The sequence below is a fragment of the Babylonia areolata genome, chromosome 9 (assembly GCF_041734735.1).
Source record: "Babylonia areolata isolate BAREFJ2019XMU chromosome 9, ASM4173473v1, whole genome shotgun sequence".
NCBI lineage: Eukaryota > Metazoa > Mollusca > Gastropoda > Neogastropoda > Buccinidae > Babylonia > Babylonia areolata.
The window spans coordinates 30448417-30466357 of NC_134884.1; the positions used below are offsets into that span (position 1 = coordinate 30448417).

Genomic DNA, 17941 nt, shown 5'->3' on the forward strand with positions numbered 1-17941 from the left:
TGAATGTGTTGAAGTTTAATCAGTTTGTTATAAGGGAGACCAGCAAAGAGGGGGTTTCAGTGGTGAAATCAAGATAGTATGAAAGAAACAGCTAGTTTGTTGGCAGCAGCAGTGGAAAAGAATGAATGAATTTAGCCTAATCTACGTAACTGCATGACAGAACAGATTAAGTGTGTCACTTAAGTGTTTGACATTTACATACATGAAGATACATGTTTCATGTAAGTAGAAGCTAAGGTTTCCAACAGACTGGAAGAATGGTATATCACAGCTAGAGATGGGCATTGGGTAGACACAAGTGTGGGCAAAATTGATTCAAACCACAGCATGCTTGGATACAGCTGATGGAGTCTCCCGTCAGACTGACGGATGAGTAGGCAGGCAGGCTTATCTGTTGGTGTGTGTCCTCACATGGGAGAAGAGGCTGATTCTGGATGCACAGCACTTCCCACGGTGTTGCAAAGGAAAACGTCTCTAGAAGTTGAGCCCTGCTTCTTTCGCTCACGCTTCTCCTTAATGGCCAGTGTTCTCTTGTTTTCAAACGTCTTTATACCACTAGAGCACAGCATCCTCCAGCGAGAGTGGTCAAGTACATCAGTTTCTCAGGAAGCGGTGTCTATGTCATAGGCTTTGAGGTTTGTTTTCAAGGTGTCCTTGAAGCACTTGCTGGGTCTTCCAAGATCACGGTGGATACAGCACTAGTTATGCAAATGATGCATGCCAACCGCTTATCTAATAGACACACACACACACACACACACACACTACCCAGATCACGACGCATGAATGATCATTTGGGAAGAGTTGTAGTTTTTTTGCAGATATATCGGCAATGAGTTAGCAGCGTAAATGAACAGAAAGTGTTTTCCCCTTTGCAAACATGGCGGAGACTAAAGCCAATGCATTGGACAAGAACAACAAATATGATAGACAGTTGAGGTGAGCCAATCGTTTAAGTGCAGAATACAGACGTGTAATATTAGAAGAAGCCGGATGGTTCCTGTGACTCAAAGTCCCTGAACAACAGACATCTTTGTGGCTCATCACTCAACTGCACTATGCATTTTCCCCAGTTACCGGCCTCTGTGGTTGTTAAATGTTTGAGCTTACGGATAAAAATGATTATTTCGGTACTGGTAATTTGGCGGTATTTTCTCCAGCACCCCACCAAGGGCCCCAGGATCTCTGCCGCAAACATTTCGGTATTTAAAATTATCAGTCACCGATTGTGCAAGCAAATTAAAATAAAAGAAAAAGAAAAAAACAAGTTTTTGACCTATTTCTGCATTTCATCCGATCTGCAAGTTCGCAAATCGTGTCTGTTGTGCTATGCAGTGTGAGATCACATTAGAGTGATGAGTGTGTTGAATGTGGACAGTAAAATTTTGGAAAGTTAATGATTGCTTCATGTGTGTGTGTGTGTGCGTGCGTGTGTGTGATTAAATTGCTTGGACCAATCGTTGTTACCATCTCTTGACACTGTTGACAGTGTTAACCCTTATACCACTTCTCTGTCAGTTATCCTTAGTGGAATGAAATTAGAGCACAGCTGGAAACTGCCTGGGCAAGAGATTGATGAAGAGACACATGGGGGTTGCTGTACTACCATATCTTTTGAACCACTCAGTCAGTTTTTCTGATTTTTGACTCACTTGTGTAAACAAAGTGAGTCAATGTTTTAACCCCGTGTTTGGTTGTGTGTGTGTGTGTGTGTGTGTGTGTGTGTGTGTCCGTGTGTCCGTGGTAAACTTTAACATTGACATTTTCTCTGCACATACTTTGTCAGTTGACACTAAATTAGGCATAAAAATAGGAAAAATTTAGTTCTTTCCAGTCATCTTGTTTAAAACAATATTGCACCTCTGAAGCCTAATTATATGCAAACTGCATTTACTGTTATATTTATATTTTTTGTATTCTTTAAACTTGGCACTTTGATCTGATATTCTGACCCAACAGCAAGAGCAGTCATTATTATCATTTTTTGTTCAAACAGGAACTTCTTTTGCTAAGCATGGAAGTTTTATTTATTTTGCAAACGTTTTGGTGCAGATAGTTAGAAAGGGAAATTACTCTGTAATTAATGCTAGGGGACTTAATTTGCTTTAAACTGATCTTTCTCATCTTAAACATTACATTTTGAAATTATACTCAATACATAAGAAGCTTGGATTTAAAAAAAAAAAGTGTATCACAAGTGAGTCTCGAAGGCCTTGCCTCTCTTGTTCTTTATATTAATGCAAAGAGATTGTTGCTTATTGTAAATAATTCTTGTAAAAATTGATTTTTATCTTCGCATGTTGTGCCCTGCTTGATCTTGAAGCACTAATATGCTGTCTTTTCTGTGCACAACTTTCTTCCTCTTCGTCAGTGCTGTCAGTGTCAGTTTTTTTGTTTGGTTTGAATGGAGAATCAACACTGCTGTCAAATTCTTCCATTGAATCACTATCAGCAGTTAACTGAGAGTTTGGACTTCCATTCATGATAATATTTACAGTGTCAGCTTAAGTATACTGACATGAGCATGATGGAGTACTGGGTTGAGTGTCCATAGTGAGTGCTGAGCGATCGCAGTTCAGCTTGCTTCATTTGTTGTCAAAACACTATGAAAATGATGCATCTTGTTCTAAAACAAAGGCAATACGATATTGAGGCTGAAGGTGAAGGACTGACCTTTCACCTAATGTAAACATTGTGACTGTGTGATTTAGGGCAGAGAAGAGTGTCATGGGAAGTCACTCTAATAGTTTTGTTGGCCGGCATTGCCTTCATAGGCAAACCCCTGCAGTCGAAGGGCGTTGCCTTCAGTGGCAAACCCCTGCACTTGGTGTAAGGGTTCATCATTTTCTGATTTCAGCCTTGACTTGTGACTTGGAGTTCAACAGTCAAAGAGAGAACTGCATTGGTTTCTCTGTCTGATACTGTGATAGTAAATGTCTTGAATGCTCTGATTCATTACATGATGCAGTTTTATATTCACAGAACACTTCAAGCAATTCAAACATGTAACATGTTTTTAATTTAAGCTGTAGAATAAGAAATGTTTGGAAGTAAAACTCATGTGAGTTTTACTTTGTCTGATGTTTTGATTTAACTACAAACTTGTAAATGTGCAGATTATGGGGTGACCATGGACAGTCAGCACTGGAGTCAGCCAGAGTGTGTCTTATCAATGCCACTGCCACAGGCACAGAGATTCTGAAAAATGTCATTCTGCCAGGTCAGTAGTCATACCTCATAGGTGATTTCCTAAAATAAAAAAAAAAGGTTGATAATTTGTTGTGGTGCGGAATTGTAAAGAGATTGGGATTTTATATTTACCTTCATCTTCTTGAGTATCTTGTTACATTATTGTGGATGGATTGTTTTTAAATTCATGTATCAATCATTAACATTGTATGGTTCAGTTCAGTAACATGGTCAGATGTGAAGATCGTGCTGGTATTAACAGAAAGAGGTGTTTATTTTTCTGTTTTAAACTTTTTGAGATAATGGCGTTTACTGTGAATTGTACTTAATTAATTCTGTTTACATTTTCTTTTAATTTGATTTTTTTGAGCTTCCTTTATATATATATATATATATATATATATATATATATATATATATATATATATATATATATATATATATTTGTTGTTTGGTTGCTAATGTTGTTCATGTTATCATTCTCTTTTTTTTTCTTCTATTGGGGAGTAGGTGAACTGGTGATGGTGGGTGGAGTGTGATCAGTGATGACACTGTTTACTGTGTGCAGGCATTGGTTCCTTCACCATTGTTGATGGGAACAAAGTGCAAGGGGAAGATGTGGGCAACAAGTGAGTGCTGCTTCTATGTATCTTGGAAGTTTGGTGATCAACCTCTTGAGTTCATTAGTTCATACATGATTTTTTTATGATGCTCTTTATTCTGGATCTTGGATTTAAAGAATGCTAAATCACTCGGGAATAATTTTATTTTTGTTTGTTTGGAATTATATTTTCAGATAATGTGGTATATAATATAGATATAGATATATAGATATGTATATTTAACTTTTTCAGATTTGATGTTTGTTTATTTTTTTGTTCTTGTGTCATACCTGATGCCATGTTAGCAGTGTGGAACATGAACTTCCACTGCTAAGGGTGTATCAGTGAAACTGATGTAGCGAGAATGTAGTCATGAACATTGTGCTCTGATGGTCTATGTTATGGATTTGTTTACTTCAAGCCATAAAAGTTTCATGAATTCAGTTTGTGTTTAATTGCTTGAAAAATCAACAGCTTAATCAGTATTTGATTGATATCACCATGGGCGTGATCGAAATGTTGTCAGGTGCTTTGACCTATCCAGTACTGAGGCTGTGATCACTGAGAGCATTTCTGTTCAGAAAGTTCAGGAATTGGTCTGCATGTGTATATTTGCAACAGACTGTTAAAAAAAAGGAAAAAAAGAAAGAAAAAGAAATAGAAAAAAAAAGTCTATTATAGCTCTTCAGATGTGGGCTAGTTCCTCAATTTTTCAGTTTATCACCCAGAGCACAAGTCCCAGATTTTTTTTTTTCATTTTAAATTTTCTTTAAGAGCACCTGTCACCAACATAATAGCTGAAGATCAAGAAAAGATATGCATATTTTTGCATTATGTTTGTGGATTGTAAAATCATAGATTCTTACGGAAATTTACCTAACCTTACTGTGTGTGTTAGCAGCCAATGTGGAATCAGCATTGTGGACTAGAAATAATCAGCTGGTTGACCTGATTTTCACATTTATATGTTTCTAGAAATCATCTGTAAGATGATATTCTTTTTGTGGATTTCCTTTCAGGAAATATATTCATTTTTCTATCAGTTGATATTAGTTTGTCTTTGTTTAGCACTGTATGCAAGGATACTGATTGATCTTTTTTTTTTCTCTATAGTTTTTTCCTAAATGTGGAGAGCATTGGAAAATCCAGAGCTCAGGTGGCTACAGAACTGCTGAGTGAGCTGAATGATGATGTCACTGGCAACTTTGTGGAGGAAGTAAGTGTTCTTGTGTTTTGCCAGTAGTGAATAAAGCCAACAATGAATAAGTTTGTACCAGGTAACAGGCCTGTCAAATTATATGAGGAAAGGCAAATCCGAGAGGGAAGCAACATTTCTTTGTAATTGAAGGAATGGAAACATTTGTGGTGTAAGAAAAAAATGCATTTTAACAAGAAACACTTGTAATTTATTTATTTATAAACATTATAAACAGTTTGCAAAGAAACGAAACCTCTTTTACAGTCTCAGTTTTTCATTATCTGTGTTTGTCTATCTGTTACTTTGCTTTCTGTCTCTCTGTGTTCTGTGTGCTATAGGTTTCGTATGATTGCTTGAAAAAATCTTATATTTGAAATAGTAAATTACTAAATCAGTAAATGTATTGTTATTATTTTTATAACATTGTATTTCATAATATTGCTTTTTCAGGTTTGATTTCTAATAAAATCATGAAGTAATTTTAATACAAGGCAATGTATACATGTATGTTACAGAATGTTGAAACTTTGTTGGAGTCCAATGCAGAATTTTTCTCCTCTTTTTCCATCATCATTGCAACCAACTTGCATGAAAAGTGAGTGTAAAATTAACATGGAAGAATATAAGACATGTAGAGTCTTGTTCTGTCTATAGAATAAATGTTAAATGCTTCTTCTTCTTCTTCTTCTGCGTTCGTGGGGTGCAACTCCCATGTTCACTCGTATATACGCTTGTGGGCTTTTACGTGTATGACCGTTTTTAACCCGCCATGTTGGCAGCCATACTCCGCTTTTGGGGGTGTACATGCTGGGTATGTTCTTGTTTCCATAACCCACCGAACGCTGACATGGATTACAGGATCTTTAACGTGCGTATTTGATCTTCTGCGTGGGTATACACACAAAGGGGGTTCAGGCACTAGCATGTGTGCACATATGTTGACCTGGGAGATCGTAAAAATCTCCACCATTTACCCACCAGGCGCCGTCACCGTGATTCGAACCCGGTACCCTCAGATTGAAAGCCCAACGCTTTAACCAGTCGGCTGTTGCACCTGTCTGTTAAATGTTTCAATCTGTGTGGTCATGAAGATATGTGGTACTGCGCTTTTGGAGGACAGGATCTGTTTCAGTAAGTTAGTGTGCTGTATTGTATTGTACTGTACATACTGTATTTTCTTTTTATTGTATTGTATGGTAAGTATTGTATTATATTACTCTTTGTCATAAATTGATAAAAGATATCTCTGTGTGAAATTTGGGCTGCTCTTCCAGGTGAGAGCATGTCACTAGATTGCAGGGCCACCCTTTTATTCATTTATTTATTTTTCTGTTTGTTCCTGTGAGTTTTTTTCACATCAGTGTTGATTTTTCTACAGATTCTAGCCACGGAAAACCCTTTTGTTGCTTTGGGTCCTTTTACACGCATGAGTGCATGCTGTACATGGGACCGTGGTTTATTGTCTCATTATTTTCTGTTGGTCTGTAATGGTCTTTTGATACTGACTTGTTTTGGGGTTATTAGGTGATCAATTGTTTATAAAAAATAGTGTGTATATCACAGTGTGTGTGTGTGTGTGTGTGTGTGTGTGTGTGTGTGTATGTTTGTGTTTGTGTATGTGTGTGCGTATGTTTGTGTTTGTGTATGTGTGTGTTTGTGCATTTGTGTTGATTCATGGTTGGGCAGAATTTTGTGTGTGTTTACTTTGGAAATAGAATAGATACCTTGAACAGGAACCCCATCCTCCTGTACTGGTGTTTGTGCGATGCCTTGTATAGAAGTATGAATATTCACTGAAAGGGACTTCACATGTCGGTAACCTGACAGCATATATTCCTTTCATGAATGGATTGAAAACAGTTTTCACAGCAATAATTCTTGGCTTGTCTCATTGTTTTCAGAACATTGCTACAACTTGGGGAGGTGCTATGGGACAAGAATATTCCACTTCTGGTTTGTCGCTGTTACGGCTTCATTGGCTACCTTCGCCTGGTGGTGAAAGAGCACACAAGTATGCGTCCGAGCTTATGCTTTGTTTTCATCCTTACGTCTTGTGCAATAGAACTGGAATCATACTCTTCTTTATAATTTCATTAACTTTAATCAATGGATGAAAAGATTCAATGCTTTTGCCAGTAAAGTGAAGTGCTGGGATATGCTTGATAACAGACAAAAACATTTTACGGCTGGCTCCATGAAGATTTTGTTCTCACAGGTCTGGAATGTCTACCCGGACACCATTTTCCAGTTTATGCAGGAAATTGTTGTTTTTCAGTTCATTTGGATTGTATTTGGTCTGAGACTTATGTAGTTCTTTGGTGATCAGCCCTGAAATTGCCATTTTGTGGTTGGCCAGGCTGTAAGGAACGTGATTTGATTTGATTTGATGCACCACTAAAGAAAACGAGAAGAACTCAGTGTACACAAAAATAGGTCTTTGCAGCTGTATTGTCTTAAGACACCAAAGTGCACAGTAAACAGAATATTTGCATTTCCATAGAAGCTGACAATCAAAACGAAAAAGATCGCCTTGTTGTCATTTTCTGCAGCAACTTTTCCCCCGCCTCCTCTATGATCCAAGCACATCCCTTGTACTTTTTTTTATGTTTTGTGGAGCTGGACGCTCGCTTTCTCCTATGCTGTGCTGATTTTGTTGGGTTTTTTATATTATATTTTTAGTTGTTTTTTTTTTATGTGTGTGTGCCGTGGGTAAGGGGAGCTGTAAGTGATTGTGTGGGGGTTGCAGTTGTGGAGTCTCACCCCGACAACAGCCTCGAAGACCTGCGTCTGGATCATCCCTTCGCAGCCTTCCACTCTTTCTGTGACTCTCTGGACATGGATGGAATGAGCAAAAAGGTCACCCAGTGACACAGATGAATGAATCAGTTTCTTTTAAGAGAGAGAGACGGGGGGAGACAGAGAGAGGAAGGGAGACAGAGAGAGGGAGAGAGAGATGGAGGGAGACAGTGAGAGAGACAGAGAGAACAGTGATAGAGAGAGGGACAGAGAGAAAGAGAGCATAATGTGAATGAAAAGCACAGCCATGTCTTTTTCTGTAGTCCTGTTACAGAACTGTATGATTGTGCTTTTCTTTACTTTATCTCTTTTGGTACTGTATGCTATCTTTCGTTTATTTATTCATGTTTTTGTAGTTTCATTTTGGATCAGTCCATCTGTAGGACCGGAACAATTTTGAAGAAGTCCTAAATATGAACCCTTCCCCTAAAATCATGCTAATTGCACTGCTTTAAGCATAACAGGGTATGTTAGTTAGCAGACTGATGACAGATGATAGTGAATAGTTACAGTGTTGACAGATACAATGTGCACAGACTGAACAGATGAAAAACATTGTGTTCTGTTGTGATGCTGACAGAAAAGAAGTTGCAGATGAGCTGAGTGCTTCAGGCTGAGAACAGACTGACAAAACTGTCATTCCCCTACAATCAGCCATAATGTATGGTGTGTGCGTATGTGTGTGTGTGTACGCATGGCATGGAGGAGTAAGAGGGTGTGGGGATGCGCACACGCTATTTGAAAAATACTTTATTATGTAGTGTTCATGCTGACATAAAGAAATATGGGTTCTCTTCTTGGATGTTTGCTTTGAACAGTTTGTCTTTGGAGAGAAGGTGGGTAAAAGTGGAGAAGGGTGAATGGGAAATGAGAGAAAGGGACAAAAAAGTTGCGCATGTTTGAGTCCATGCATCGGCACATGCGCACACACTTGTATAATGTACTTGTATGCATAAATCTTTGCATGAAAATGTGTACGTGTGGTGTATTTATACAAGGTGTTTGCACATATGTAAGAAGAGTTTGTATGTGTTTTCCAGGACCACAGTCATACTCCATGGCTTGTTATCCTGTATAAATACCTCCAGCAGTGGAAACAGATGGTAAGTATGTGTACTTCTCTTCTGTGATGTAATTGATTTGGGAAAGAGTTCTGAAGACAAATCTGCCTGCTTACAGTAGTTACAACTGTAATTTCTCCATAGCAGCTATGAATAATAGTGTCATACATCAAGAGAAAGACCTGAAATCTATCTATCTATCTATCTATATATTTTTTTTTTATATACTGATAATATGAAATCACTTGTGTCAGTCATTTGGAACATTCTTTTTTGTTTTGTTTTGTTTCAGAGCTTCAGACAGTGCCTAAATATTCATGCAAGAAATAGGGGTTTATGTTGTTATTGCCCATAAATTCCGTTGTGATTTTGAGTGAACTGTACATGCTGATTTTATGACATGTGAAATGACTGGGTGTTATTGAACTCTGGTCTTTCCTGTGTGTACCACCAGCATCGGAAGGAGCTTAGTGATGTAAAATAGCTGCTGCTTCTGTGTTTGTGGGCTACAGTTCCCATAATCACTTAGTTGCAATGGACGTTTATGTCTGTGACTTTTCCTTCTTAGCTGTTTAGGTATCCATACTCCATTTTGGTGGTGGGGGTGGGTGATGCATATTGAGAATGTTCATGTTTCAATAGCACACCAACTGCTGACATGGATTGCAGGATTTTTAACATGCATATTTGATCTGCATGTGATTACGCTCTGTAAGTAAATGAATTAAGTTATATGTTGACCTGGGGGATAAAAAAAAAACACCTGACTTCCACACCCCCTCAACAGGCCAAGTGCCAGTACTGGGATCAAACCCATTCTATGACCTGTAGATTGAGAGCCCAGTGCTCTAATCAGCTGGCTATTGTACCTGTCATAGTGACCATGCACTCATACTGTGACAGTGACACAGGATTGTCTGTGTGCGGTGGCAAAATGGTTAAGATGCTTATCTGCTAATACAGTGCCTGTGAGGGCCTGGATATGGATCTTGTTCTTGCCCATTCTCTCAAGTTTGACTTAAAAATCAAACTGAGCATCTAGTTGTTAATATGAGGCGATAAACCGAGGTCCTGTATGAAGCATGCACTTGCCGCATTGAAAAACAACAACAAGAGTGTTGTCTTCTGGCAAAATTCTGTAGAGGAAATCTACTCCGACAGGTAAACAGCTTAATATGCATGCACTCAAGGCCTGACTAGTGCATTGGGTTTTGCTGCTTGTCAGGCATCTCTATCCGCCTAGCAGATGTGATGTAGCATTTATAGATTTGTCTGAACACCTCCTTCAGAAACTGAAACTGTCCGTGTGTTTTATGTTTTTCAGCATGATGGAGAGATGCCAAAGAACTACAGAGAAAAGACTCAGTTGAAAGAAATGATCAAAAAAGGTAGTTTGACTTTCTTTTCCTTGCTTTTTATGTGTATATGTGCTTGTGTGTTTGTGTGTGTGTGTGTGTGTGTGTGTGTGTGTGTGTGTGTGTTTTGAAAGAAAAGTAACAGAGGTGGGGAATAGGGGTGAGGATGAAATCTGACTAGACCTGACAATTGCAGTAAATATGATTTAGATGAAAAAAGTAATCATAATTTTACTGCTTTTAATAAAGGAGACTGACAGAAAATGAGCCCCATACCAAATGTCCAGTTCTTATTGCACATTATAATGCAAAATTAGATAAAAATACAAAGAAACAGCAGTATGAGCAGTTACCAAAAAAGAAAAACCAACCAAATAAACACACCCCAAAACAAAAACAAAAGAAAGCCCTCCCCTTCCCCAACCCACCCCCCAAAAAAACCCCAACAACAAAAAAACGTCATCAACAACAACAAAGAACAAAGCAACAACAACAACATAAGACAACTGCAGGTACATCTGTTTGCATGCAAACTCTGTCCCATCTTCAGGTATAACCCCCCCCCCCCTCCCCCCCCCCCCCAAAAAAAACCAACACCAAAAACAACCAAACCCAACAACAACAAAGAAACGTCAACAACAAACAACATAGCAACAACAACATAAGACAACTGCAGGTACAGCTGTTTGCATGCAAACTCTGCCCCATCTTCAGGTAATCACTCCTTGATGACATGAATCCCATCTTCTCTGGTATACATACACACAGGCATGCAGGTTGCCAACACACACACACACACACACACACACACACACACCACACCACACCACACCACTTACAAAAAAGAACTTCAAAATTGTGATACTTAGGTGAGAACTGTAACATGTACAGGAATGGCAGTACCACAGGGAGCCAGTACAGTTCTTTCAAAAGTGGTGTTACATCATCTCACTTTTCTTTCCTCACAAAACAAGTCTGGAGACACTGCTTTGTTCATTCTCACTTCTTCAAACGAGAAATCTGTCTGCCTGGAAGACTGACAAAAGCATGAGCAGCAGTATTCCAACTTGGAAGAGACACTAAACTAAACTGATTGATGTCAGCTGTTCACACATCATGGATTTCTACATTTTTCAGTGAATGTTGAATTGTGTGTGATAGTTGTCTGACTTTGACTATCAGAACAGCAGAGGAAGCAACTGCTGTCCTGGCTGTCTGGGCTAGAATTTGATTCAAGTGGAAGAGCTTGTCTAAGTAACATCCCCATTCTCTTGGCCAAGAGGGCTTTAGGCAGTCGTCACTGTTATGGTCCCCAAAGGCCAATTGCCCCCAAGGCTGCAGCACTAAGAGCCAGAACAACCTTGCCTGCCAGTTTTAGAGTCATAGTCATTCACAAAAAAACCACAATTAACCCCCCACCCCACCCCCAAACAACAACAACAACAACTTAACCAAGCTATAAGTATATTTCTGTTGCTGTGGAGAAACTATTGATCATACAGCTCTCACTTTGCTGTGGGCCCAACTGGTAGTTTATGTCACTCTGACATAAGTTGAACATTGGTTTGTGTGTCAGGACAGCCATACTCTATCAGTGTTTGTGTTCCAGGGATTCTGATCAATGAAAATGGTGTGCCAGAAGTGGAGGAAAACTTTGATGAAGCCGTCAATAATGTGAACTCCGCACTGGTGCCAACAAAAGTGAGTGTCAGGTGACTTGTCTTTTGTTGCTGTCAGCTCCGGTTTGATGGCTGACAGGGTGGAATAGCATATTATGGATAATTGATATATGATTATGTGTCATGCTGCTGGAGTTTGTAACATAGGTGTGTATCAGGATATTGTGCTGAGAGTTTGTGCTTTGGAACTATCTTTGTATCAGGATATTGTGCTGAGAGTTTGTGCTTTGGAACTATCTTTGTATCAGGATATTGCACTGAGAGTGTGTGCTTTGGAACTATCTTTGTATCAGGATATTGTGCTAAGAGTGTGTGCTTTGGAACTGTCTTTGTAGCAGGATATTGTGCTGAGAGTGTGTGCTTTGGAACTAGTTATCTTTGTATCAGGATATTGTGCTAAGAGTGTGTGCTTTTTAACTGTCATTATTGCTTTAAGCCCATATCGGGGCTGTGCCATAGAAATATATGCTGGATTCATAACAGTAAACTGCATCAGTAGTATGTACCAATCGTAATTTTGTAATAGTGTCTTTTACATTTAGGATGATATATCAGTGGTCTCAGTCAGGATTACATCTGTGATACTTGAAAGTCACTTATGCCTTTATTTCCCTTCTGGGACTTTAGGTCAAGGATATTGAGTGGAGAAAGATGATAGCAATGATTTGTTATTGGCAGAATCTAATAGCACTGATTTGTTATTGACAGAATCTACTCCTTTGTGGAGCATGACTGGTGACTGTGTGGGTGTATTTGTCTCTTTGTAAAGCAGCCTACACTTCTTCATTTACACAGCAGGTTATTTTCTAAGGATTCTCGTCAGTTTATATATATATATAGATATAGATATTGAAATGAATATATGTGTATGTATATGTATGTTATTTATTTATACATGTATGTATATTTTATCTGATTCTGTTATCATTTGCCCAACAGGTCCCATCAGAAGTGCAGAAACTGTTCGATGATCCATGTTGTACTGAGCTGAATTCTGAGGTATGTGCAGTCTTTTGTGTATATGTGGTGTGTATGTGTGCGGGCGCATGCCTACTTGCGTGCATGTGTGCATGTGTGCGTTTATGTGAGCTTCGCTGTTTATTATGTGTGTAGTGAATTTGTGTGTGTTTGGGGTTGTTTGGCAGTGAAATGCGTGCAGGAATACCATTTGACAGGATGCGTTTGTATATTTTTTTTCACACACGAATTTAGCACTTGCATATACACACGTGCACACACACACACACACACAGTGGCCTTACACTTTATGATATTGTAAAGTGAAGACTCTTGGTGTTGTTTTCTAAACATGTTTGATTTAATTTCAAATGAAGTTCAGAATTTGTGTTTTTTCTTTCTATACTGAACTGTGAAGCATAACCATGTTGTCAGCAAAATGGTACATGTTGTGGCAGTATCGTGTAGCCATAGTAGGCACAAGTACGCACGCACACATGCACACATGCACATAGACACGCAGTCACTCACAGACACACACATATCCATGTGTAGACACACACTCACACACAGAGTGTTTATGTGTGTGCACACATGGCAATGTGTGTGTCTTGGTGTGCATATGTTTATGTGTGTATGTTGCAGAGCAAATCATTCTGGATCTTGTGTCGAGCTCTCAAAGAGTTTGTACAGAATGAGGGCAAGGGTAAGTTATCCCTGTTTTAAATGTGTGTGTGTGTGTGTGTGTGCGCGCGTGTGTGTGTGTGGATGTGTGTGTGTGTGTATGTATTTGTATTTGTATTTCTTTTTATCACAACAGATTTCTCTGTGTGAAATTCGGGCTGCTCTCCCCAGGGAGAGCGCGTCGCCATACTACAGCGCCACCCATTTTTTGGTATTTTTTCCTGTGTGCAGTTTTATTTGTTTTTCCTATCGAAGTGGATTTTTCTACAGAATTTTGCCAGGAACAACCCTTTTGTTGCCGTGGGTTCTTTTACGTGCGCTAAGTGCATGCTGCACACGGGACTTCGGTTTATCGTCTCATCCGAATGACTAGCGTCCAGACCATCACTCAAGGTCTAGTGGAGGGGGAGAAAATTTCGGAGGCTGTGCCGTGATTCGAACCAGCGCGCTCAGATTCTCTCGCTTCCTAGGCGGACGCGTTACCTCTAGGCCATCACTCCACATGTACGTGTGTGTATGTGTGTGTGTGCGTGTGTGTGTGTGTGTGTGTGTACTGTATATGTCTTTGTCACATGACCATGACAAGGATGCTGCTGCTGCTGCTGTGAGGGTCTGTTCTGGTTGAGACCTCATGACAAGGCTGTACTATGTTCTTCCTTTCACAATACATCTTTGTGCTGGCTGTTTACCAATGAGTCTTGAATCATCATGCTATATTTCCTGATCATTGCCATGTTTTATTGTGTAGGCTGTTTACCATTGAGTCTTGAACCATCATGCTATATTTCCTGATCATTGTCATGGTTTATTGTGTAGGCTGTTTACCGTTGAGTCTTGAACCATCATGCTATATTTCCTGATCATTGTCATGGTTTATTGTGTAGGCTGTTTACCGTTGAGTCTTGAACCATCATGCTATATTTCCTGATCATTGTCATGGTTTATTGTGTAGGCTGTTTACCGTTGAGTCTTGAACCATCGTGCTATATTTCCTGATCATTGTCATGGTTTATTGTGTAGGTTGTTTACCGTTGAGTCTTGAATCATCATGCTATATTTCCTGATCATTGTCATGGTTTATTGTGTAGGCTGTTTACCGTTGAGTCTTGAATCATCATGCTATATTTCCTGATCATTGTCATGGTTTATTGTGTAGGTTGTTTACTGATGAGTCTTGAACCATCATGCTATATTTCCTGATCATTGTCATGGTTTATTGTGTAGGTTGTTTACCGTTGAGTCTTGGACCATCGTGCTATATTTCCTGATCATTGTCATGGTTTATTGTGTAGGCTGTTTACCGTTGAGTCTTGAACCATCATGCTGTATTTCCTGATCATTGTCATGGTTTATTGTGTAGGCTGTTTACTGTTGAGTCTTGAATCGTCATGCTATATTTCCTGATCATTGTCATGATTTATTGTGTAGGCTGTTTACTGTTGAGTCTTGAACCATCGTGCTATATTTCCTGATCATTGTCATGGTTTATTGTGTAGGCTGTTTACCGTTGAGTCTTGAATCATTGTGCTATATTTCCTGATCATTGTCATGGTTTATTGTGTAGGCTGTTTACCGTTGAGTCTTGAACCATCATGCTATATTTCCTGATCATTGTCATGATTTATTGTGTAGGCTGTTTACCGTTGAGTCTTGAACCATCGTGCTATATTTCCTGATCATTGTCATGGTTTATTGTGTAGGCTGTTTACTGTTGAGTCTTGAATCATCATGCTATATTTCCTGATCATTGTCATGGTTTATTGTGTAGGTTGTTTACCGTTGAGTCTTGGACCATCGTGCTATATTTCCTGATCATTGTCATGGTTTATTGTGTAGGCTGTTTACCGTTGAGTCTTGAACCATCATGCTGTATTTCCTGATCATTGTCATGGTTTATTGTGTAGGCTGTTTACTGTTGAGTCTTGAATCGTCATGCTATATTTCCTGATCATTGTCATGATTTATTGTGTAGGCTGTTTACTGTTGAGTCTTGAACCATCGTGCTATATTTCCTGATCATTGTCATGGTTTATTGTGTAGGCTGTTTACCGTTGAGTCTTGAATCATTGTGCTATATTTCCTGATCATTGTCATGGTTTATTGTGTAGGCTGTTTACCGTTGAGTCTTGAACCATCATGCTATATTTCCTGATCATTGTCATGATTTATTGTGTAGGCTGTTTACCGTTGAGTCTTGAACCATCGTGCTATATTTCCTGATCATTGTCATGGTTTATTGTGTAGGCTGTTTACTGTTGAGTCTTGAATCATCGTGCTATATTTCCTGATCATTGTCATGATTTATTGTGTAGGCTGTTTACCGTTGAGTCTTGAACCATCGTGCTATATTTCCTGATCATTGTCATGGTTTATTGTGTAGGCTGTTTACTGTTGAGTCTTGAATCATCGTGCTATATTTCCTGATCATTGTCATGGTTTATTGTGTAGGCTGTTTACTGATGAGTCTTGAACCATCGTGCTATATTTCCTGATCATTGTCATGGTTTATTGCGTAGGCTGTTTACTGATGAGTCTTGAACCATCGTGCTATATTTCCTGATCATTGTCATGGTTTATTGTGTAGGTTGTTTACTGATGAGTCTTGAACCATCGTGCTATATTTCCTGATCATTGTCATGGTTTATTGTGTAGGCTGTTTACCGTTGAGTCTTGAATCATCATGCTATATTTCCTGATCATTGTCATGGTTTATTGTGTAGGCTGTTTACCGTTGAGTCTTGAATCATCATGCTATATTTCCTGATCATTGTCATGGTTTATTGTGTAGGCTGTTTACCGTTGAGTCTTGAATCATCATGCTATATTTCCTGATCATTGTTATGGTTTATTGTGTAGGCTGTTTACTGTTGAGTCTCGATTTATCATGCTATATTTCCTGATCATTGTCATGGTTTATTGTGTAGGCTGTTTACTGTTGAGTCTTGAACCATCATGCTATATTTCCTGATCATTGTCATGGTTTATTGTGTAGGCTGTTTACCGTTGAGTCTTGAATCATCGTGCTATATTTCCTGATCATTGTCATGGTTTATTGTGTAGGCTGTTTACTGTTGAGTCTTGAATCATCATGCTATATTTCCTGATCATTGTTATGGTTTATTGTGTAGGCTGTTTACTGTTGAGTCTCGATTTATCATGCTATATTTCCTGATCATTGTCATGGTTTATTGTGTAGGCTGTTTACTGTTCAGTCATGAAATGTCATGTTATTTTTCCTAATCATTGTCATGGTTTATCATGCAGGCTGTTTACTGCTGAGTCTGGAAGTGTGCTATTTTTTTTCTGATAATTTTCATGAATTTTCAAGCAGACAGTTTACTGTTGAGTCTGAAAACATAATGGTCTTGTTTCTGATCATTGTCATGATTTTGTGCGTGGGCTGTTTACTTCTGAGTCTGGAAACGTAATCCTGTTTTCTTCCAGACATTGTCAGTTTTTTTCTTCTCATTGTCGTGATCTGTTGTGCTGTGTGCTATTGAGTCTGGAAACAATGTATTTTTTCTTATCATTTAAGATTATTGTGCAGGCTGTTAACCATTGAGTCTGGAAATGTTATGCTATTTTTTCTGATCTTTATTAAGATTTTTGTGCAGGTTGTGTACTGTTGAGTCGAGAAGCAAAATGCTGTTTTTTTTCTGATCATTGTTAAGATTATTGTGCAGGCTGTTCACTGTTGAGTCTGGGAATATAGTGCTATTTTTTCTGATCTTTGTGAAGATTATTAAGCAGGCCGTGTACTGTTCAGTCTGGAAACATAATGCTGGTTTTTTCTTCTGATCATTGTTAAGATTATTGTGCAGGCTGTTAGTCATTGAGTATGGAAACATAATGCTATTCTTTTTTGTCATTTTTTTTTCAAACCATTGACATGGTTGATTGTGCAGGCTGCTTACCATTGCGGGGTACCATCCCTGACATGACTGCCGACTCAGAGCGCTACATACAACTGCAGAATGTGTATCGTGAGCAGGCCGCTGCAGACACAAGTGCTGTGCACAACAGAGTGTACTCCCTTCTGGAGGACATCGGGAGAGTAAGTCCCCTTTGCTGGTTCTTGGCTAGTACATGCTGTGTGTCAGGAGTGTTTTTAAAGATAGATGTCTGTATTTTTTTTATAATCTTAGTTCATTTATTTATTTAGGTTTATTCAGTTCATTTATTCACTTAATGATAGGTTTTGAAAGTTAAGGAAAGATAAATATTTTACAAACTTTATGTGTGTAGATTTCTTGTTTGTTTCATTTATTTGTATATTTATTTACAGATTGTTTTTGTGTTTTTACATTCACAAAAAATCAGTTCTTTTTGATGTTGTTGTTCCTTTGTTGATTTTATAAAAAATGTTGTTGGTAGACTTTTAACTATGTGAAAGTGATCATAAATCTAGATGTGCAGTAAT

At 38.6% G+C, this 17941-nt stretch overlaps 1 protein-coding gene across 2 annotated transcripts in view; it reads left to right on the top strand.

Moving 5' to 3' along the window:
- The first annotated feature begins 868 nt into the window (after positions 1-868).
- LOC143285390 (NEDD8-activating enzyme E1 regulatory subunit-like) overlaps positions 869-17941 on the top strand; it is a 33530-nt gene continuing 16457 nt past the window's right edge. For both annotated transcript variants that reach the window (XM_076592634.1, XM_076592635.1), the window contains exons 1-13: positions 869-939; positions 3117-3220; positions 3758-3818; positions 4905-5007; positions 5505-5584; positions 6891-7000; positions 7736-7845; positions 8826-8888; positions 10171-10234; positions 11811-11902; positions 12820-12879; positions 13483-13543; positions 17427-17575. In XM_076592634.1, the coding sequence (XP_076448749.1) occupies positions 881-939; positions 3117-3220; positions 3758-3818; positions 4905-5007; positions 5505-5584; positions 6891-7000; positions 7736-7845; positions 8826-8888; positions 10171-10234; positions 11811-11902; positions 12820-12879; positions 13483-13543; positions 17427-17575 (1116 nt within the window). In that variant the 5' untranslated portion in view covers positions 869-880. The remainder of the gene's footprint in view (positions 940-3116; positions 3221-3757; positions 3819-4904; positions 5008-5504; positions 5585-6890; positions 7001-7735; positions 7846-8825; positions 8889-10170; positions 10235-11810; positions 11903-12819; positions 12880-13482; positions 13544-17426; positions 17576-17941) is intronic.